The sequence below is a fragment of the Protopterus annectens genome, chromosome 5.part0 (genome assembly GCF_019279795.1).
Source record: "Protopterus annectens isolate FY-2018-M chromosome 5.part0, PAN1.0, whole genome shotgun sequence".
NCBI classification, from domain to species: domain Eukaryota; kingdom Metazoa; phylum Chordata; order Ceratodontiformes; family Protopteridae; genus Protopterus; species Protopterus annectens.
Genome location: NC_056735.1, coordinates 463946877 through 463970875, shown reverse-complemented (window position 1 = coordinate 463970875; position 23999 = coordinate 463946877). Strand labels below are relative to the sequence as shown.

Below are 23999 nucleotides of genomic sequence, written 5' to 3'. Positions count from 1 at the left end.
GGATTTACACTTTATTGACACCACTTTTATTTTCCAACTGCAGCCAGGTTGGAGGGTACGCTCCTGGAGTTCAGGATTTATCATTTTCTGTTGTTTGAGTCGGGTGGTACTTCTTCTTCAGTTCATTTGTTTTGTTTCCCTTTACTGGTTACCAGATTTCGTTTGCCGCTTCACCATTCGGTCATGTCAAGCTACTTCTCTTGAGCTAAGTACAATATTTTTCTTCATACTAAATTCTAAAATAGCCTTTTCTCACAGAAAAGTTATTAGATAGTTTTCTCTTACCTTATCGCATTTAGCGACTATCCTTTCTTGAATCTTTTCAATTCCTTTTCTCCCCTTTACCATGAGGTAATTTCTTTTTTAACATCATTGGTAAACCACCTTTCCTTCTTACCTTCGGGTAATTCTTGTACCATTGCTGGTATTTTTTCTGGGTTTCCTTCTTTCTTTTTAACATAGCAGATAAAAAAGGTAGTCCAGGATTTAAAAGTTGTTTAGATTGTGGCCATAAATTACCTACTTCAGATGCACAATCCCTGTGCGCATCTATTGCTTGGGTGTGCCTCATTTAACAGTTGACCTGCCCTGCGGGATTTGAAAGAATTTCTCTAACAGGACGTTGACTGAGAGAAAAAATAAATTAATATTGAAGGGGCTACTTAAATCTCCTTTTTCAGAAGCTATTTCTGGGTCGGAGGCTTCAACCCCTCCAAGGTCCCATAAGAAAAATAGTGATGAACATATAAAGGCCGAGTTTCTTCTTCGTCCCCTGCTGGGGACCCCCAGGAACCGAGATGCAAGAAAGCTAAACTTTCCAGTTTGGATTTGACTTCTTCGGCTCCAGTGTTTTCGGTACCTAGACCTTCGGCAGCAAGGCCATTGGCACCATCTTTGACTTTGGCACTGACTAGCATGCTCCTTACAGTATCAGTACCGAGGGGCTCCTTGGTTCAGACTTCTTTACTGGCACCAACTGTCCAGTCAATGCAGACTGTTACGACGTCAATGGATTTTTCGACGCCCATTGCCTTTTCAGCTCAGACAACTTACCTGGCACCCACTACCCTCTCAGAACCGACCATTCAGTTATCGGCACCAACTTTTTCGGTTCCAGCCTTAGCACCGACAACCACTTCAGTACCAACCTTATCGTCGGTGCTGACCATGACTTTGGCACCAATGATTTCCTCGGTGCAGACACCTGTCGTTCAGTCCTTTACAGCCCCATTGTTTTCAGTGCAGACATCCAAGGTGGGTACCGAGCTTGCTCCGTCTTTCGATGGACCTGACTCCCCCTCAGCCGTGTCCATGAAATACATTAGAAGCCTCTCTGAACACGATGTGTTACGTCTTGTGGATCAAGTGCTTTTGGCCAGAGGTATCCCGCCCGCCAGGACCTATCCTTCCTCGGGAGGTGATCACCCTTTACCAAAGACCCCTACTTATTCTCCTCCTTCATTGCCTTTGAAGCCCCTTGATATAGCACAGTCTTCCCCCTCTATGGTTCCCTTTATGGACCTCACTATGGAGCTACAGTTGCCTTTGTGGCAGGAGAGTTTTGCTACAACCCAGGATGTCAGCTGTGGTGTATGTAATTTGGTGTTTCACAGCCATTCAAGGACTCCGAGTTGGCAGGCTGTGCCACTTAAGAGAGGGGTGATCCCTGCCCTGGGCACTCACCCCTCTTCAGGTGGACCGGCCTTCCAGCTAATGGAGAAGGCTCTGGCATCAGTTGGCGATCTTGTGCTATCACTCTCCCCATCCTCCTCTGGACTGCAATGTACACAAGTTGCTCCTATCAGACACCGGGTGCAAGGGCCTCATGATATATTCCCACAGGAGACCCCTTTTGCGCTGTCTTCCCCAGCTTCTCCCTCTGAGGAAGTTCATCAAAAGAGCTTGTGCAAGAGGAAGCCCATGGACTCCACAGAGGAGTCCCTTACTGAAGACACAGACTATGATGATGGGGAAGGGTCCCCTCGCTCACCCTCTGAGGTATCCTTTGGTGATATTCTTGAAATTCTTAAACAGAGAGGTGACTGGCAACCCTCAAACCCGACCTCTGAAGTGTCTGTGTTCCTGCAGGCCTTTTGCACCTGGCCCCCTACCTCCTGGGTTACTCCACCTGCCGGCAAACTGGTCCGGCTTGTCGTGCAGCATGCGTGGTAGGCTCCTGACACCGCTGAGGCCATTCCCTGGAGGCCAAATAAAATTTTGTCCCCTCCTGCTACTGATCCCCATTGGTCCAAAGGTTTTCCTGTAGATGATTCTGTGGTGGCGGCCGCAACTAAAAAGGACCTGGCAGAAGAAGAAAGCCAGACTGTCCATCCACCCAACAAAGAGTCCTGGGCACTGGACAGAATAGGGAAGCATACTTTTGCATCAGCGACCTTGCAATCAGGTCCCTGAACTATATGGCACACTTTACCAGGCTTCAAAGAGATTTCATTTCTGAGCTCTCTGAAACTTTGGCTGGAGCTGTGTCTGATGAGATCCGTGACAAAGTGGCCTCTCAGCTAGACACCAATGAATCGATATCTAACTCCTCCATGCGCCTGATATCTCATGCATTAGAAGTAGCAGCTAGAGCGGTGAGTTTAGGCATTGTTCTGAGATGACACGCCTGGATGCGCTTGTGTAATTTCATGGAACCCTTCAAGGCTTCCTTTCTCAATGCTCCCATTGAAGCCTCTTCATTGTTTGGACCCAAGGTTAAAAGCACACTGTCCAAATGTGAACAGGATGGTAAGATCCTTTCTGCCATGGGTGTCCGTTATTCTTCCCCTCAACGGGCTTTCTCCAGAAACCAGAAGATATGGCACAAAAAGTCTCAGGGTCCTTTCCATGACACACAGGCTGAGTTCTCCCCTAGAGGCAGAGGGGGAAACTCAAAGGGAAGACACCCTTTTTGGGGCAGAGGGGATCCGAGTAACCAGGATTTCAGCAACTCTTTCCCTGGCTAGTCCTACCAGCCCTCCTGAAGAGCAGCCCAACTGCTTTCCTCTGGAAGTGGTTGGGGGTCATTTCTCTTTGTACCCTTCTGCCTGGCTAACCATCACAACCAATTCTTGGGTATGAAGGATAATAACCAGAGGTTATAATATTCCCTTCCACCTTTGTCCTGCTCCCCTAACAAACTTACCCAACATTCCACCCAGTCAAAGAGAAGAAGCAGCATTAGAGATTTCAAAACTGCTAAGAAAAAGAGTCATCCAAATAGTCCCTCCAGGCTAGATAAGATCCGGATTCTACTCAAGACTATTTTTGGTGCCAAATAAAACCAGGGACTGGAGACCAATTTTGGATCTCAGTGTATTGAACAAGTTTGTAAAAGTACAGAAATTCTGGATGGTCACAATACAGTCTATTCTTCCACTTTTGGAAAAAGACGATTGGATGTGCTTGATAGATCTTCAAGATGCGTACTACCACATAAAAGTGGACAGACCATCAAGAAGATTCCTTCACTTCCGTGCAGGAGCCAGTCACTACCAGTTCAGAGTACTGCCCTTCAGACTCTCTACAGCCCCCAGAGTATTCACAAAGTGCAAGGCAGTCATCACAGCTCACTTGCGACTACAAGGATTCCAGGTGTTTCCATACCTAGATGACTGGCTCATCTCAGCCCCCACCAGACATCTATTGAAAGAAGCCCTGGCATACTCTCTCCTCTCTGCAGAAAGGCTAGGCATAACCATAAACTGGCAAAAATCCAATCTCACCCCAACTCAGTCCACAGAATTCATAGGGGTCATTTTGAATACAAAGAATTGCAGAACATCCATTCCAGAGCACAGAATTCTAAGGATAAAGCAACTTTTGATCCCAATCCTTTCAAGGGAGAAATCCACAGCTCACTCTGTTCTACAGTTGTTGGGTTCCATGGCAGCCTCCATCACCATTGTCCCCCTGGCCAGGTTTCACACAAGGCTTCTACAATGGCTACTGCTCACCCAACGGTATCCCTTTCATTATCCTCTTTCAGCTAAGATTTGGATAACTCAAGGTGCAAACAGGATTTAAATTGGTGGATGGCCCACAACCCATCACAATGGTCTTGCCCCTTCTCCCCCCAACAGCCCAAGGCTATATTGACCATGGACGCCTCCCTGATGGGGTGGGGGGGGCTATGTTAGAGACAGACAGTCCAAGGTACTTGGTCCAAAATGGAGGCCCATCTGCATGTAAATGTTCTAGAGCTGAGGGTGGTGCTTCTGGCATTGCAAGCATTCCATCCCCTGCTGCCATCTGGGACTATTGCGATACAATCAGACAAAATGGAGGTGGTCTGCTACATCAACAAACAGGGTGGAACCAAATCATACTCCCTCTGTCGAGAGGACATGAGGATATGGCATTGGGCGATGGACATTCCTGGGAGTTCCAGTGTGATAGCAGACAGACTCAGCAGGTGTATATTACAACCTCACGAGTGGTCCATGAATCCCTTGATAGCGGCGGAGATTTTCAACAGCTGGGGTCTTCCTTGCTGCGACCTCTTTACGTCCCCGACCAACTACAAATGTAGCAACTATTTCAACCTGACTCCCCCCTCCAGGACAGTCACCCAGGGATGCTCTAGTCCACAATTGGCCCTCGGGTCTACTTTATGCATTTCCACCTCTCCTCCTCATTCCCCAGTTTCTGAAGAAAGCCTGCCGGTTGAAGACAAAGTAATCCTCATAGCACCATATTGGCCTTGTCAGATTTGGTTCCCCTTCCTTTGGCCTCACCTGCTGGATCAACCATGGATTCTCCATCCAACCCCGGGGTTGATCTCCCATCCACAGAATCTGTTTCACCCCAACTTGAACAGCCTGAAGCTCACATCTTGGCTCCTCCAATTCCTATGATTGCCAGGAAGAATGATCTTTCTTTGCCAGTCCGTGACATTCTTAATGCATCTATTAAGTCTTCCACCAGAATTACATAACTCAGCAAGTGGAAAATATTTACCTTTTGGCTGAAAAAAAAAAAGGTAGATCCTTTTTCAGCACCAGTGTCGATAGTACTGGAGTATCTAGCTACCCTATTTTAATCCGGTCTATCTGCCTCTACCATTAGAGTTCATTTGGCTGCAAGATCTAATTTCCATGATGGTGTCCAAGACTCCTATCATATGGCACACAAATTATGCAAGACTTTCATAAAAGGCATGAATCATCTAAAACCCCCTTTTAGAGAACCTACTCAACCATGGGACCTGTCCTACAAGCGTTGACAATGCCACCTTTCGAACCAGCATCTTCTTGCGACCTCAAATATTTGTCATGGAAAACCTTGTTTTTGGTCACCATTACTTCTGCCAGACGTATCTCTGAGCTTCAAGCCTTATGCATCAAGAGCCCGTATTTGATTTTTCATAGAGATAGAGTGTCATTGAGAACTAATCCTTCCTTTCTGCCAAAAGTGATCTCTGAAATGTCCATTAATCAAACCATCAAATTGCCAGTTTTCTTCCCCAATCATTCAAACAATGGAGAGTATTGCCTACATACCCTAGATATTCACAGGCAAATTTGCTTCTACTTGAACAGGATTAAGGCCTCTCGTAAATCAGACCAGTTATTTTTTGGCCTATTTTAGACCTAGATTAGGATGTGCTGCTGCTAAGGTCACATTGGCTAAATGGTTGAAAGACTGTGTAACCTTCTTTTATAGACAAGATAATATTCCATTACCTACTACCACATAGGCACATTCTACAAGGTCGGTGGCAACTTTTGCTGCCTTTTATGATGCCAGAGCCTCTTTACATGACATTTTTGCAGCTGCAACTTGCACTACTCCTCATACCTTCATCAATCATTACAAATTGGATTTGGCCTCCAGGGGAAGAGCATCTTTTGGTTCTATGGTGCTCAGGAATGTCCTTCCTTGAGAGCCTCCCAGGAATAAAGGTAGCTGGGGACTCTGTCCCACATGTAAGGAATGAACGAGGATTAACAATATCAGATAAAGAAGTTATGTCTTACCATAACGTTCCATCTGTATTGTTGATCCTCGTTCAGTCAGTACAACCGTCCCTCCTTCCCCCTCCTGTGGCTTCTAGTGGATCTCACCATCCGGTTCTATTAGGTCATTTGACCAGAGGTAGCCTCTACCTTCTTTTGACTTGCAAACTCAATCTGAGGTAACAGGGAGAGGGGAATTCTGGGTAAGAGTTTTAGCTCAAGAGTTTGTAGCTGACATGAGCTTGGAAGATGGCCGGCTCAGTGCCGAGGTCGGAACCGATACCCACACGTAAGGAAGAACGAGGATCAACAATACAGATGTAACATTATGATAAGACATAACTTATTTTTCTCCTTATTCCTAACAAGGACCCAACTGGAACCACCCATCCCAATCATTATAATAATCTGGACTCATTGTTCTCCTTATTCCTAACAAGGACCCAACTGAAACCACCCATCCTAATTATTATAATAATCCTGAACCATTGTTCTCCTTATTCCTAACAATGATCCAACTGGAACCACCCATCCCAATCATAATAATCCTGACTCATTGTTCTCCTTATTCCTAACAAGGACCCAACTGGAACTGCCCATCCCAGTCATTATAATAATCCTGACTCATTGTTCTCCTTATTCCTAACAAGGACCCAACTGGAACTGCCCATCCCAATCATTATAATAATCCTGACTTATTGTTCTCCTTATTCCTAACAATGACCCAACTGGAACTGCCCATCCCAATCATTATAATTATCCTGACTCATTGTTCTCTTTAGTCCTAACAAGGACCCAACTGGAACCGCCCATCCCAATCATAATAATCCTGACTTATTGTTCTCCTTATTCCTAACAAGGACCCAACTGGAACCACCCATCCCAATCATTATAATAATCCTGAACCATTTTTCTCCTTAGTCCTAACAAGGACCCAGATGCAGTACAGAACCACCATCCCATATCCCTTATTAATGCAGTAGCATGGAAACGAAAATACATGCTACAGTCCTTGCCCTAGGTATCCACCCTACCCTGTTATATCTTACACATGCTTTCAAAGCCCAGAGCCTTAAAAACACTACTCCAAGGACAAAGTCATACTAGCAAATCAGCATGCACCATTCTGATTAGACTTCATGTTGTCCATTATGCACATCTGCAAATTACAGTAGAATTTATAAAAATCAGTAAAATCACTCTTACCCATGGACAAAATTATTGGCAGGCACAGTTCTAGCATCCTCATTTGTATTATACAAGTTACTTTACAATGTTCTATGGTGTCTTAATTTTTCCTCCTTCTTGCCATTGATGATAAGATCCCCTTTTCTGCATGGCAAGAGACCATATGAGGAAGAAATTTGTAGATGTCTGGTCCCTGACAGCCATGATAAATTACATAAAATTATATTTTTCCCAAAGCTTTACCATTTCAAGGAATCTTCCCATACAAGCCTGTATCGATTGCTAAATAAAAATCTAAACTGATGGCTAGTCTATGTTTCAGGGAAAGAGTAATACAAGTCAAAAGGAGTTATTTATTACAGCTGCATGTAAAGTTGAGCAGGACCACCAGAAATTAAAACACTCTAATGTCTTTAATTTCTCTATTGTTTATAATGTCTCTAATGCAATTCACACTCTACAAGGTCATCCACACTGGAGAACCTTGTCAGCTTCTGAGGGTAAGATCTGATTACCAGACAGTGAATAGTACTTCAAATAAGGCAATATTTTTGTGAAAAAGTTTTCTTTTGGGCATGAAAACATGTGACAAAATAACAGCAGCCCATGCAAGAATTACACCATGCACGATTTAAAAAAGGCTCTTTAGGTATATTACAGAAATAATGAAAGCATGGGCAGAACTGGCCTGGCAGAGCAAAGATGGAAAGGAGAACAAGGAAAACTGGGAAAAGCAAGTGTCCGGAATAAGTACTTAATGCTTGCCTGGGGGGGGGGGGGGGGTCCTTATCATCACCTCTTCTCCTAACACATATTTTGTTGGCAGAGCTTTAACCTCCCTTGTTTCTGAGGCAAGAAAGCTCTGATTTTTTTTCTTTATTGGCATGCATGCATCTGTTTTTATACTGTGTCAACTTCAGGCTCTAATGTATGTACTGGTGTGTGGAAGGTATCCTAAAGCTTTGGAAGCTGGCTGGATAGCTGATCCTTGGCAAGAGCTATCCCAAAAAGCTTCAGTTACTGCAATCTATTTTAGCACCTGCTGTAATGGTACGTTTCCTCACACAAAGGTATTTTTCCCATTTCTTCTACTAAACATACCTTTTAACCTCTTAATACAAGACATCTGGATGGAAAAAAAAAAAGAAGAATGACGGGATAAAGGCCCAACATCATGGACAAATTTTATAAACATAGAAAGTTGCTAGAATAATATAGTTTGCATTAACATCCATTTTCTGAAGAAAATAAAGTCTGAAATTGAAATGTCTTTTTAGTGACTTCAGTAATCATCAGTTTGTTACAAAACTACAGATTTTATAAAGAAGAAATAAAAAATGTGAGGTAAAAATCTGGACCTGCAGTTAGTGGGGTTATTGTTTTCACTTCATTGATATTCGGTGTTGAACTCTTAATCTAGAAGGTTTCTCTGTGCTTAAGTGTTAGTCACTTACCTGTGACTGACCTGAAACATACCTCCCTGGACTACATGAAAAGAGACATGGAGGAGCTCTCGGATTATGTAGCCCAGATGGTTATGACCGTAGCCCTGAGGAGCATCCTACCATCACCCAGAATGATACCATAGTACAAGCAGAAAATGTTTGATTTCAACAATTGGCTAAGTTTCATGTGTCATTCTAAGGGGATCCAGTATCTGTCTGCCTGGGATGACATGATTGACAGACCTCGATGCTTTGCCAGATATGGCCTGTCACCCATAGGCTTACTGATACTGGTCAAGGTTGTTGCCACCCCTATAGTGCCATTTGTAGGTGGTGTTCCAATAACCAAATTACCACTGTAACAGTTAGAAACAAATGCAGTCTGGGGGTCATGCTGCTCAATGCTAGAAATCCAAATCTCAAAATGCACTCGCTCAAAGCACTCCTTAAAATAGAGAACATTAACATTTGTACTGTAACAGAGACCTGGGTCAAGGCAGCAGAAAGCATCCCTGTACTGCCAGACTATAACTCATTCCACAGCTTTCGGCCCCAGAATTTGACCAAAGCTCCAAAGGCAATGGTGTTTCCATATTCATAAAGGATGTGCATACCTCCAGACTGGTAACCCAACATAATGCATCAGAAATACTTCAGGTGCAGCTAACATTGGGGTAAGACAGCGATTCAGGTTGTAGCCTGTTATAGGTCCCCAACCATGTCCCAAGACTCTCACTCCACATTCCTAAGCACCCTGGAGAATATTAGGCTCCAACATAACACACTCATACTGGACAACTTCAACTACCCCTCCATTAACTGGGAAAACTACTCGTGTACCAATACACTTGCCCGACATTTCCTGGAATTCATTAATTCCAATGCCCTAGACAAACTCGTTCTTACCCCCACTAGAGGTAGCTAGCAACAGCCTTGACCTGGTCATTGCTAACATGGGCGACCATTGCTCTATACCAGTAGTCAACTCCTCCCTGGTTAGATTGGACCACAAACTATTCACCTTGGAAATCCACATACCCCTCCCCCCAAAGGTAACCACCATGAAAAACTTCTCCAAAGCTAACTTTGGGCTCCTAAAAACAGAGGTGGCTAACTTCATGGCACCCATGTAAATGGAGAATAGTTGCATGGATACCAAATCATACACAAATGCACCTGTAAGAACGCATAACAAATGCATGGATCTCACCATACCCAATAGAACCAAGGTGCTCTCCTCCAAAAAAAGGAAGCCAATCTGGTAGTCCTCTGCCATAAACAAAGTCTACAACAAAAGGAGGAAACTGATGTGGAATAAGGTGAAGTCCCAAGACTGGAAAAACTCCCTTATATGCCTCAAAAGAAACTTGAGATCCCTCATCAAATCCTCTAAAGCTAGCTATGAAAACAGAATTGCAGCAGATAGTAAAAAAAACCACAAGGCCTTCTATAGTTATGTAAAGAATCTCCATGGCAATACCCAGATTTGCTTTGAGCTACTGCACAATGGTACCTCCTATAATGGCAATACCCAGATTTGCTTTGAGCTACTGCACAATGGTACCTCCTATTTTGCCAATATACTGGCCGACAGATTCAGTGCCAACTTTAAACCCCCCCCCCCAAAGGACCAAGCACAATAGCAGTAGATTGCCAGGCACCCAGTATTACTGCTGCACAGGTTAAAATAGCACTGTCCAAGGCCAAGAATACAGCTTCTATGGGAACTGACAATATCCCTGACTGTGTTCTACATGAACTACAGAGTGACCTGGCATATCACCTGTGTGCCCTGTTCAGTCACAGCCTCATCTCAGGCTTTATCCCTACCAAATTGTGCACTGCTACAGTCACCCCTCTCCACAAAGGAGGAGCAACGACAGACCCTGGGAGCTATCGCTCCATTAGCCTGACAAGTCTGATATGCAAAGCTATGAAATGCATCATTAAGGACCTAATAAACAAGGATATAGGGAATCTCTCCAAACTCTGGATCCCACACAGTTTGGTTTTGTGAAGGGTAGATCATTCCTGCTCAACTTGGTCAACTTCTTTGAGTTAGTCGCCAGAGTTGTGGATGAAGGCAAGGTGGTTCATACAGCCTACTTTGATCTGGCCAAGGCCTTTGATACCATTCCCCACTCAGGAATCATAGAAAAACTCACTAAGCTAGGCATCAACCCCTGTATCACTAGGTGGGTTGCAATCTGGCTCACAGGTAGAACCCACAGTGTGAAAGTAGCTGACTCCAAATCAGACTGACAACCAGTCACAAGTGGAGACCCACAGAGATCGGTCCCGGGTCCTCTCCTGTTTGGTATCTACTTCTCAGATGTATAGATCAGCATAAAGGGACTCTGGCTGACAAAGTTCGTAGACAATTGCAAGTAGGGAGCCATTATTAACTCCCCAAATTATGCTGACATCCTGCAGAAAGGCCTCACTGAGACCAACGACTGGTGTCAGAACCATGGCCTTAAGCTCAATGCCAAAAATGTGTCATCATCCCCTTTGGGAAAAACCCAGTTCCCATGAATTACCACATTGATGGTAGTCCACTGAACACAGAAGGTGTTATTAGAGATCTGGGAACACGGGTTGACAGCAGCCTCTCTTTTGACCACCACATTGTCACTGTGTTCAGAAGGTCCTTCTATGTGGCACATCTCAAGGGTTTTGCATCCAGGAAGAAAGAGGTCATTGTCTCCCTCTACTTTTCCCTCATTAGGCTAATCATCGAGTACAATGCCCCATTCAGCATGTACCTCACTAGACACCTGCAACAACTGGAGAGGCCTCAAAAGTACCTCACAAAGTGGATCCTAGGCCTTAAATACTTGTCCTATATGGACAGACTCAAAAAACTGCAACTATTCTCTCTCATATCGCCTACTTACAGGCGATCTCTGCTTGACTTACAAAGCCATGTCTGACCCAGCACTGTTAGAAATGCTACATCTAAAGAAATCCCAATCCCTCCACAATAAATGCTCGAGAGACCTCAACCTCATTACCACAATCAACAGAACATGCTAGAGTGACAGGGTATAACCCAGAGACTGCCCATGCTATGGAATAGACTTCCCATACATGTCAAACAGAGCACCGCACTGGCCTTCTTCAAGAGAAATCTTGATGAGTGGATGGGAAATAGAAAATTCACCCCTGAGATCACTGCAGTGGCTCTACTCGACAGAGGCACTGAGAACTAAGGTCAGGTGGCATGATGCCAGGGTAATCCTATGGGCTAGGCTTGTAAAGGCTCCAGGGCCATTAGACTAGTGCGCACCTATGAACCAATGGACTATATGCAAATGTATGTTCCTAAATCACAGAGCAAACTAGTGTTAACTCATTACATCTGAGTGACGTCTCCAGGCGTTTCTGCAGTTACCTCCTACTGCTCCTCTAGGCGTCAAATATTACTTGTTCATACTTGCATTAATAATTCCAAAACCATGCTATATACAAGGTATCAGAATATTTTATCTTGAAGCATACATGATGGCAAACACAATTGTACTGATATTTGACCTCTGTCAATGAGTATTTATTAGAATTGTATGGTGATAACATTTGTAAAGGCTCGGCCACACCCACTAGGAGTTAAAGGTACACAGTCAAAAGACTTGTACTGGAGGGAATGAGAGACATACTGCTAGTGTTGTGCAATTTGCCATAAATCATACCATCTTCTTATCACATCATATAGCCTGGATAAGCACCACACAATTTGACAATTCTTTTTGTACTGTTTGTTGTTAGCTGGGTCTATAGAGTTTTTGAAAGCTGGAACTCGTTTTTCTTCTCTGACACACACACATGTGTGTGTGTGTATATATATATATATATATATATATATATATATATATTTGTATGAGTATGTATATATATATATATATATATATATATATATATATATATATATATATATATATATATATATATATATGTATATATATATATATATATATATATATATATATAGTTAGTTATGTGTGTGTGTGTGTGTGTGTGTGTGTGTATGTTTGTGTGTGAGTATGAACAGAATATTCTTTGTTTAAAACAGACATATTACTGGGCAGTTTTAAAACTTACAAGGTGAGAGGAGTAAGCCATTTTTTTTCTTTTTCTTAACTGCATACCTCTCAACCTGCTAGTTCAAGAAATCTGGACAAAGCCAAAAATAATGGTGGGATAAATGCACAAAAATAGGGACAAATTTAAAATATCGGTTTTATAAACTAAGAATGTTGTTAAAATAAAAGGATATAAAGTTTGATACGCCAATGTCTGTCAATATTTAGTGACTTCAATCCTCAATCCATATACTTCAAGAGGAGCAGACCAAAAATATGTATCAGGAATTTGGACTTTCTGCAAAAGTCTGAGCAATCTAGAGGTATGCTTAACTGGAACTCAGAAGTTCTTATTAATCTGCATAGGCAATGTAAAAAGGACATGGGGAAAGTTAAACAATGCTAGTAAAAGAAAAGAAAGTAAAATAAAAAATAAATAAATCAGTTTGTTTTCTTTCTTTTTTTTCATTGATTGGAGGCTACCAACCAGCAGTCAATACCCCTAACTACCACTTGATATATGCCCATTTTTTCTGAATAATGACTTTAGGCCTTAATTCCTGATAGTTTTGATTTTAGCTCCCATTCATCACTGAAGATGCATTTTAAGAATCATTCTTAACTTTATGGTTGTCAACCATCTAACACCCTGCATTAACATCGAATTGTTTCCACATCAGTAGGACAAGAGCCAGTCATAACAAGACCATTATCCAGACAGCCATGAAGGATTTTCTTTTTCTGATTCTAATTCTTCCATGATGGTGATTTGAATGCACAGAGACATGAGGGCCCACTGTACCTTTCATCGCAAGCATGCTCGTTATGGCATATGCTTGATGAGGAATACAGTTTGGATGCATCTTCATAGAGAGACACACCCACATGTCTATGCTTTATGTTGCATGCTGTTTCAGTAGGTGTGAACAATATAGAGGTCCTGTCTGCTTTCTTTATGCAGACCAGGAAAGATCATCCACCACCAGGTCACTGGTAAATTAGATGGTTGTCTGGGTAACAATAAGAACTCTATCCCTGTCCACTGCAGAGCAGTGTGTAGTTAATGATGCTTTGATCTTCGTTTTTGATCCTTAGCATTTATACATGTCTGATATATCTGATACATAAATAGAATTGCATGCATCTTTTGTTATGTCCTGTTATGTTTTGTAGACTCAATGTATAGTCAGCTTGGAGAGTTTAGTTTATGCTGTAATCTGCTAGCAACTTCATACTTTTCAACTTTGAGAAGTGTGGTATATTTTGCTTTCAGTTCAGGATCCTTTGGTTGTACTAAAATCGACTTATTGTGTTTTTTGCAGCATCATATGAGTAGCTTCAGATTATTTTCCCCAGCTACTTATTACCTCCTATAAGTATACAGATAATGCATATCATCTCACCCACTTGCCTTTCAATCCTTCCTTTCTTTCTCTTTCTTTTTCTTTCTTTCATTCTTCTCTATGAAAACGATTGATTTTCAGGTAATGTGATTACCTGTAGTCACATTTTTGCTCTATCTGTTAGTCTGATCACATATATGTATATTTTTATGTTATTCTCTTAATCTTAGCACTTAGTTACTACTTCAAACATACCTAGACATTATGACATGCATGTATCTATGTGTATGGTCTTAATGATCTAAATGGACAGGTGGAGATGTTGTCAGTCTTTGTTCTACAACTGTTTGCTTTGATTTGACTTTTTATCTTTGTCACCTTTATGGATAGAGCCTATAATATTTAGTTGTGATAGTTGTAAACCTTTCATGGATGTAATGATTATTTTTTTCTTAAATTAATAAATTTCTTAGTACTGTTTTGTACCTAAGTGTTTTCTATCTGTATAGACAGCTAAAGCTCCGACAATGAATAGGATGACCCCAGTTGACCTAGTGACCTAAGCTCTAGAGAATCTAGCCAGGCATAGCCAAATGATGATGTTATACCTGACTGCTTGTCCCTAGTGGGATGGAGTGGGGAAGGTCTGCAGGGTGTTGCATCTCCTCCTCCTTCTCCATTGAATATTTCAGGAATCTGAAATGAACCATGAATAGCATAGAAGATGGGAAGTAGAGGTTTACTTCCCTAAGTGGAGGGTTCCCACCACTTGCGACTCCCATTGGTTGCTGACTGCATATATTAGGGGTAGTGCTTACCTCCACACATCCCACATAGCTTTATAGATCAGCTACAGTATAACAGTCTCATTCATAGCTGCCCTCTCCATTTACTGCTGATAAGGTGACCATAGCCACTAGAGGCATGAGTCCTCCAAGTTAGGTCTTCCCAGTGAAAGGACATATCTGGAATGTACCCTAGACTGTAATGGTCCATGGTTAGGACAGATCATTATGGCACAACTAATTGCTAAACTGGGCATTTGATGATATAAAAAATGTATTCTTAAAGTTTTCTTTAAATAACGTGGTACACATATGCTGTTTCCTCCTGCATCAACTGATTACTGTAAAGATAACCTATATTTGGAAGAACAGATTGTAGTCAGTGAAAATGTTTCCTAGCCCTAATTAATGCTTTTTGTTAATGTTGTTTGTCACTTATAAGCAGATTAATTGGTTAATGTGTTTTTTTTTCTATTTAAACTAGGATTTGCGCTCTCAAAGGAGAAGAAAGGCCTTAGAGGTTTCTACTCAGTGGTACCAGTATAAGAAACAATCAAATGACCTGCTACAGTGGCTGGATGACATTGAAAGAAAAATATCTAGTATACCTGAACCCAAAGATGACCAGCAAATTAAGGTAACACTTTTGCACCACAATGCACCTGATAATTTGTAAGAGTTTAAAAACGTTTTATTCACTAAATATATATTTATAATATGGCAATCAAGTCAGTCTCCAAGCTGGTCAGATTTTATGTAAAGCTTTGTAGCAGACATTAGCATTGCACTGGTTAATGCATTTGTTGAGACACACATTTATATATGATTATAAAAAAAATCTTTACAAAGTAACATTAGTGTTCAGTAGTAAATTAATATTAAATTTAAATTGCTATAGTTTATATTCTTTTAATGAAAAGTCTTTGTCATATTTTATGTATTTTAATGACTGTTTGTCTTTGTTCCAGATAAGCAAATGACTTTACAGTAATGGACAACCACTTTGTCATGTTAGCACGTTCGTTTCTTCAGAACATTTGTTTCATATATCATTGTCAGACTTCTGCATATATATATATATGGACACAGTCTCCAAAGACTCCATTTGTACACATGTTGTATTTTCTTTTGCTTCATTATGTTTTTAGTTTTCATTTAGATTCCTTGGCATCAACTGTGCCAAAGTAAATTATCATATGAGTTTTTCTGTGTAAACAATCTTTTAGTATGATTAGAAGTGATATCTAGAAATTCCTGCTTTAATCCTAATAGGATATTAAACTCAGCAACCATGTCAGACTGATAACATGGTATTGCACATTATACATACAGAAAAGAAGGCCATAATCCAAAACGGAAACATTCAGCTAAGCGTGTAATTTGGCTGTTATGTATTAATTCAAAACAAGTCATAAAACACATTTGTATTTTTATGATATAATGGCAGTAAAGTAGAATACAAAATTAAATTGACAAATTTACTGAGACCAATGTTTTGAAAAGCTTGGTTTTTGTAGTTAGCTAATTATCCTGGGCCCTGTATTGATTTTACTCACTAGGAGATTGTTGGAGAGTTGGAGAAGAAGAGAGAAGACCTGAAAGCGGTGAACAGGCAAGCTGAGGGCCTGTCTAAGGTTGGGGCTGCAAGGGCAGTGGAGCCACTCCTGATCCAGCTCACCAAACGCTGGCAAGAAATTGAGACTAAATTTGCTCAGTTCCAACGGCTGAACTTTGCACAAATTGTGAGTTCCTCTCTTGCAAACCTGCTTGTTTGCATCCTATACTAACAAAGTCCAGCTAACAATCTGGTTATTGTTCTGCATTTTAATGCTTTAAAAACTAAATCTTTTAAAGAAAACAAGAAAATTATTTTCAAATATAAGAAGAAAAATGTGCGCACTGCACATATTCTTAGTTTTGTGAAATGTGTAATTTAAGATATGATTTGCATGTGCGGAATGTCAGAATTGGAATGAGTAAAAACAATTTACATGTTCCTTTTTTGTTGCCTCTTAATCCATATATAACATTATTTAAGTGTTAAATTATTTAAAATTCCATTCATTATACCACTGAATTTGAATCTTTTGACCTTGTTGTTTTCCTGGTGTCAGAATTACCATTCCATGCAGTTTATGATTTTTGTTTACATTTCTGTCACAGTAATGTAAGACAATAGAGAAAGGTTGTTGGAATGATTGGCAGTGATCAGTTGTTTAATGAAATTAATCATTTCAGACAAAGTACTAGTTAGTGGTGTTTGCATTTCTTTATGTGGTTAGAGTCTTACTTGGCAAGTTGCATTTTTTGCTTTTGTTTTGTGGTATCACATTGTATTTTCTTACAATTTATGTTTTCTTTTTTCCTTAATATTAACTCCACCACAGATGGATAGCTTTTCTATCATTTAGAAATATGAATAACTTGAAATGACATTACTACAAATAAAATTTGGAATATAGAATGTGGGTGTTCAGAAAAATGAACAAACATTTAGCTTTACCTGAATACAGATCTTCAGTAAAAAAAAAATCAGGCAATCAATTTTAGGTTATTTAAAGATCAGTACATTGACAACAGATGTAAATATTGGCCAGACTAATGCTGTTGCTAATACTCTTAAAATTAGATGACTAAAATTTATAAAGAGCATATCAGCATTTTCAAAAGCTGAATGTTAACTGTAACAAATGCCTACATTGTTAAGAATATAATAATATCATTATCAGCTATATTTAATATGACCTTTTAGTAGTAACTAATTAGATGCAAATTCACATAATCATGCCATCAATTTAACCAAATCAGGGCATCTAACTCTATCTAACACAAAGCAATGACAGGTTTAAAAAAAAAAAAACTTATATTGAAGGTTCATTTCAGCATAATTCACAGAGGCAGGGCTAGCCACCCAGCAGGGTGATCCTTGGCTCTAGATAATTGTGACTATTGAAGTAACACCCTGACACCATCTGCAAAAATGAGCAAAGAGATTGTGAATGGATGGATGGATATTTTACAGAAAAATACACTGCAATCTCTTTATTAAAGGTCTTTTCATACTCAGATTAAGATAGCAAACCAATTAAATACAAAATTAAGAAGTGTAATAAGAACAGTTATGACTCTAAAATTGAAGTCCCACCAAAGACAATCACAAGGCCTTGTTTAGACATATAAGAAAAAATGTAGATATATAACAATTAGATACATTTTGTATCTGGTAACAGATGGTATCATTGAAACCATCACTAAGATCCCTGCTGACAAATTCACCTCTAACTTTACATTGCCTTCTCAAGCCTCTGTTCCCCACCCCACCTCCTGAGAAACCTCTCTCCTCCTATAACACTCAAGATCAACTCTTGGCAATCCTGTTTAAAGCCAAAGCACAAGCTCTCTGGGTCCACAGTACATTCCCAGCTGACCTCCAGTCAGTACAACACATATTTTAGCTCAGGCACTACTAACTCTCATTAGCGTAAGCACCAACACAGATTACATACTCAGTGCTTAGAAAATTCCTTAATGATGGCACAGAATTAGGATGGCTCCACCACTGATCTTGGCAAGAACAGTCCCATAAGCCTCATAAAGCAGGGTTTATATTAGAACATCGAAGTATTACTACATCGAATGTTCTAATATCAAACCATTTCACTCAAAATACCACAACATCGAACACTCAGAACAGCAATTTTTTTCCCAGGAAAAAAAAAATTGCTGTTCCAACAAACATACACACAACACAAGCACACCAAAATACATAATCCACACACATACACTTCACAAAACCCTACACTAAACCATACATACACTACTACCTATCCACTTACCTTAACTCAACCCTAACCCTAAGGTCCGTAACTACTGCACACTCACCTTACCCACTCCCTAACCCTAAAGTCCCTATCGCACACTCACCTTACCCACTCCCTAACCCTAAAGTCCCTATCGCACACTCGCCTTACCCACTCCCTAACCCTAAGGTCCCTATCACACGCTCACCTTTGTTCACCCGCTTACCTTAACCCGGTCTGCAACCTTCGCTCCACAGTCGAGGAAATAGCGAAGCTGCAGAAACAGCCCATCGAATACTTTCCCTAGGAAAGTATTCGATATTCTGCAGCTTCGCTATATTCAGCATTCAATGCAAAGGGTTCAATATTAGTGCATTCGAAGTAGTAATACTTTGATGTACTAATATAAACCCTCATAAGCATTATCTGCAAGGTTATGGAATGCACCATTACAAAGCTCATACACTGGTTCATTTCAAACTGCATCCTAATCAGTTTGGTTTCTCAAAAATTCAGTCATGCTTACTCTTCCTGGTCAATTTCTTCAAAAGGTTTATTGAAGCCCTGGATGAAGTATATATTGTGCATACAGAATATGCAGAACTGTTCAATGGTTTATCACCATTCTTCATTTAGGTGTTGTTCAAAAACTCACCAAAATTCACCCTTATTTTATTTGTTGCATTGCTTAATGGTTCAGTGATTGCACATAGTACATAAAGACTAGAAAGCCATAATACAACCTTTAAACATGCAGCTAAGCATGTAATTTGGCTCTTATGTATTAATTCAAAACGAGTCTTAAAACATATTTGTACTTCTCTGATATGATGGCAGTAAAGTAGAATACAAAATTAAACTGACAAATTTACTAAGAGAAATGTTTTGAAAAGCTTGTATTTTGTAGAAAGCTGTTTGTAATGGGCCCCCTGTATTGATTCAACTTATATATAGCTGATAATGACATTGTTATATTCTTGACAACTATGTAGGTATTTCTTTTAGGTAATCTTTAGATCTTGTAAATCCTAATATGCTTTTTTAGAATTTTCTTATTTGTTTTCGTCACCTAATTTTAAGAGTATTGCAAAAGTTGGAGGTGAGTAGAGAAAAGTCTTCCAAAAAAAAAAAAAAAAGAAAAGCCCCAAGTGCTGTCCCACAGGGCTCTATTCTAGTCCTCATCCCCTTAGGATCTACTTCTCAGATGTAAAACACAGAGGCCAATGGACTATTATTGACAGAATTTGCTAATGGTTGAAAACTGGAGGCTGTTTTGACATACACTAATGGCAATGAAATACTCCAACAAAGGCTTGATCAGAAAACTAGCTGGTGTAATGACTATGACTGCTTTCCCTTGAAATCAATATGCATTGTTATTTGCATGAAACTAGTCAGGCTTAGTTCATATTGTAATGAGAAATCTCCCATCACAACAGAAATGTTTATTAGAGATCTGGGTAAATATGCTGACAACGAGCTAACTTTTTTTTTAACAACTACATCTTAAATGTGGTTGGGATATCTCTGGGGCATCACTGCTATGTCCAGAAAAGCTATAGTTCCAGTGTACATGTCCCTGTTTACAACTACTGTTGAATAATATGTTCCATTCATCTTGCTCTTAATATCTAGTTCAGCATGGCTATACCACAGAGATTGTTGACCAAGAAAATTAAAGGACTGAGCATGGTAAGCTATCCAGGGAGATTAAAAGCCCTCTCTTTAAAATCTCTTTTATCAATGCTCTTTTGTGGTGATCTCAGCCTGCCATTATTATCTCCTTCACTGCCACAGAGGTTTCCAGTAATACAAATATCCACAACAAAAACGTTAATCTCCATTGTCCTTTTTAAAACATCTAGTGTCAGAAAAGGTAGCACTTAACTTTAATGTGTTCTCTGCTTTTAGAAGAGAATTGTCATGCATGTCAGACATAGTAATACCCTGGTTACTTTTAAACTGAGTCTTAATATGTGGCTAGGTAATCATAAACTGACCCTGGGGTACAAGGTAAATAGTCTTTTTTTAATCAGGGTAGCTGATATCTCATACTTTCCTGGGTCACACCATTAAACTTTACAAATGGCACATACCACAAGCTTAGTAACCAGCTGTGAACATATAGTGGCAGTCAAAAGTTTCACTTTATTACAATTCATTAAACAATATGAAAGAAAAACTCTGATTCCTATAAACTATCACAGTAAATGCTAGGTAACCTCTTAACAAGCTTTGTTTTTAGCAAACCGAACATAAAAATATTGTTCACATTTTACATAAGAAAATTCAGATAAAGTTACATTGAAAATTCAGATAGTTTCATTAAAACCCTTGACAGGAAATTATTTTGCATTCTTCATTATTGTATAGTGAAACAATACATATAAAAGTTTTCTAACTTTGATAACTGAGATACAGTAACAAAAAGGAGAATTCCTTGTGCGTGTAAAATGACAGAGACATAACCATAATAAATAAACATTTCTAACAGAAGGTCCACAAATAATTTGAAATATGTGAATTTAATTGCTGCCTTGTAAAAATTATGATTCACATCTGGCACACATATTGTAATGCTATCAGTGCAACAAGCAAATAGTGTTTAGGCATGATAATATACTTTCAGCTATTAGAACCAGAACGTTAAGTACTATTATGTTTTAAAATGCCCATATAGTTAATGTAGACAATGTTAATTCAACATTTTATTACTCTAATATTATTTAAGCAAGAATTTCCAAACAGAAGATGGAATTAATATCACACCTAAAATAAATTGATTTCACTTGGTTCACTAAGAAATGAAAATGCTCTTCACTTCTTCGCTGGCCTAACGATATAGAGATTTGAATGCAGTGACAATTAGATTAACGTGATTACCCCCTCATGTGGAGTTCAAGCCCAGAGGCACCTGGCTACAATCCATTCTTTTTTTATTCTAGCCCATCAGTACCTGAGATTTTGCATTGTGATAAGAATTAGCTTTTATTGTTAGTTCTCCGTTATTCCCACCCACTTCATTGATTCTTTCTTTGTGAGCTCAGCAAGCCCTCTCCCACAGTTACCACTGAATGATCCGTTATTCTCAGGGATAGTTATATGGTCATCCATCATGTCCTCCTTCATCATGTAACATGAAGCCTATAGGTCATTCAAAGCTTTACTTGAACCTCACTGTCTAGAAAGTGAATAAAATTTCTGCTGAACTTGAAGTTTTGTACTTGATATAAATAGGCTGTATCCAAAACACACACTAGGGTATAAACTGTTCCACATATAAAGACAGTAATGCACAAAAAGTATCTGCCATGTTTTTCACTGCCTTCACTAAATGTTCCACAAATATATTGCTTATCTAAGAGAAGACTCAAGCAGTCATTGCTTTTCTGAACTGTATATAGGCAAGAGGATCTTTTTTTGTTAGATGGTAACAAACTAATTTGACAAACATGTAAAGAATTTTGCAAGCTTTTGCTCTTTTTTTCCTCTGTGATATTGACTTTAGAAGTAGTTATACCTACTAAGTAGACTCAAGTGTACCAGATAAAAGTCCAAGTGGGCATAGATAGTATTGTGGTATTTATCACAATCTTTTTAGAGTTTATAAAAAAGCTGCCTGACTTTCCATTTAGAGAGTTTACCCCATCATCCCTATATTTATAGTGATGCAAGCGTACCATCCGTTATTGACATTCCACGTTTCTGTGTCACACATTCATTTTCTGCTGTGACTTTTGAAGCATAACGTACTAAAGCAGAAATGTTTCATTTCAGCTAAGGAATGTTCAAAAGGCTTTTGAAGTGTTAATTATGGGATAATTGTTTATCTTGTTTCAGTTTAATGAAAAAAAAAATATATAACAGAATCAGTTGTGCATGTGTGACATGATTTGGGTTTTCAGATTTATTCATAAATTGTATGATATGCCACTGTAAAAATGAAAAAATGCTAATTGTGCATTCTTATATTTTGGATTTATAAATACTAGAATCTCCCAAACGTAAGTATAAAATAACTATTTGCACTACTTAGAATTCAAGAATGCTAATTTCTTTTATTAGGTAACAGTTTGAAGGTAGGTATACTATGTTACTTTTATAAGATACACTAAACAGCTGGACACAGGGGTCACTACAGAGGTAATCTTTGCCAGTGTTAACATCTAGTAAATAGATTATTATAACTACTGCCCAATGGGCTAATTGAGATGCTCACCCGGTCATCTGCTATATTTAATTTTAGGGAAACTCCATTATAAAACTCGTGTTTTTTGAGTTCTATACTTTTTAGGGTATGCATCAATTAAAACCACCCTAAATTGATCATTGGACTCATACAAATGTTTTTCAAAAAGGGGCGCTTCATTTTTTGTCAGTTACAAGAATCACCATCAACCACTGATAATATTAGGTTGGTGGCTCCTTCTGGAATAACTAGCATGACCTCATTTCAATATTCTGTACTCCAGCGAATCTGTATAAAGTAGAGAAACTCCAAATAAATAAATAACATGTTCTCACTCATAAGTGGCTTCTGAGGCTGCGAGGAAATGAGCACAAATCCTGAAATGTCAATGCAAAGTGGCTGAGAATCTATCCTACTACCATTTTGAAGCGGAAGATATGGAACAAAGTGGCAGATCATCCTTGACTGAAGCAACTGCCCAATTTACCATCTCCACCTCCAGTAGTTTTGACATACTAGCCACAACTTTCACATTAGATATATTAATCTTTTTATACAGAACAAAGCTGGATGTTACCTGTGCTTTAGGCAAATCTGTGAACTGTTGTGTACTTTACATGTTGGCTGCCTGGGAATGAGCATACCATGTAAAGGGAGGGGTGGGGAGACATCAAATTATGTTTATTTGTACAAGTCTGACCCAGACCAACAAGCTTTGCCATGGTTTCTTCTTCATTTAACCAGTCACACTATTTAAAGCATATGTATTTATTTTGGTGTATAATGTTATTTAGAGATTCAGTGTATTGCAGTTGATGATAGATTTGCACCAACTTATGCAGCGCCACTTGTGGGTTATGTTGAAACTTCTGTGGAATCTGGCAAAAAACAAATGGAGACTAAACTTGAATGACTCCTGGCAGGTGTAGAAGGAGAATGTCATTTTCCTGTGTTCCCTTGTGAGATATTTGAATAACAAGTTGTGTGGCGTAATAATTAGTCATCTTCTTATCATGGAGAGATAAATCCAAGACTGTGACCTCCATTAGCCTGCTTCAGTTAGTGGCCCAGGCTCTGGCAATGAGAGCCTGTGGTGGAGAGCTTATAGCAGCGGATGCTGTTGTGGCATGAGGATATAGTGCATGTCCCACTGCAAGAGCAACATGTGAGGTTAAAACACAGCTGTGTACCTCGTGTGAGATGTCATGGCATA

At 39.6% G+C, this 23999-nt stretch overlaps 1 protein-coding gene across 9 annotated transcripts in view; it reads left to right on the top strand.

Moving 5' to 3' along the window:
* DMD (dystrophin) overlaps positions 1 to 23999 on the top strand; it is a 9298038-nt gene that overhangs the window by 3801711 nt on the left and 5472328 nt on the right. For all 9 annotated transcript variants that reach the window (XM_044072398.1, XM_044072396.1, XM_044072400.1 and 6 more), the window contains 2 exons: positions 15282 to 15434; positions 16357 to 16539. In XM_044072398.1, coding sequence (XP_043928333.1) covers positions 15282 to 15434; positions 16357 to 16539 — 336 coding nt within the window. The remainder of the gene's footprint in view (positions 1 to 15281; positions 15435 to 16356; positions 16540 to 23999) is intronic.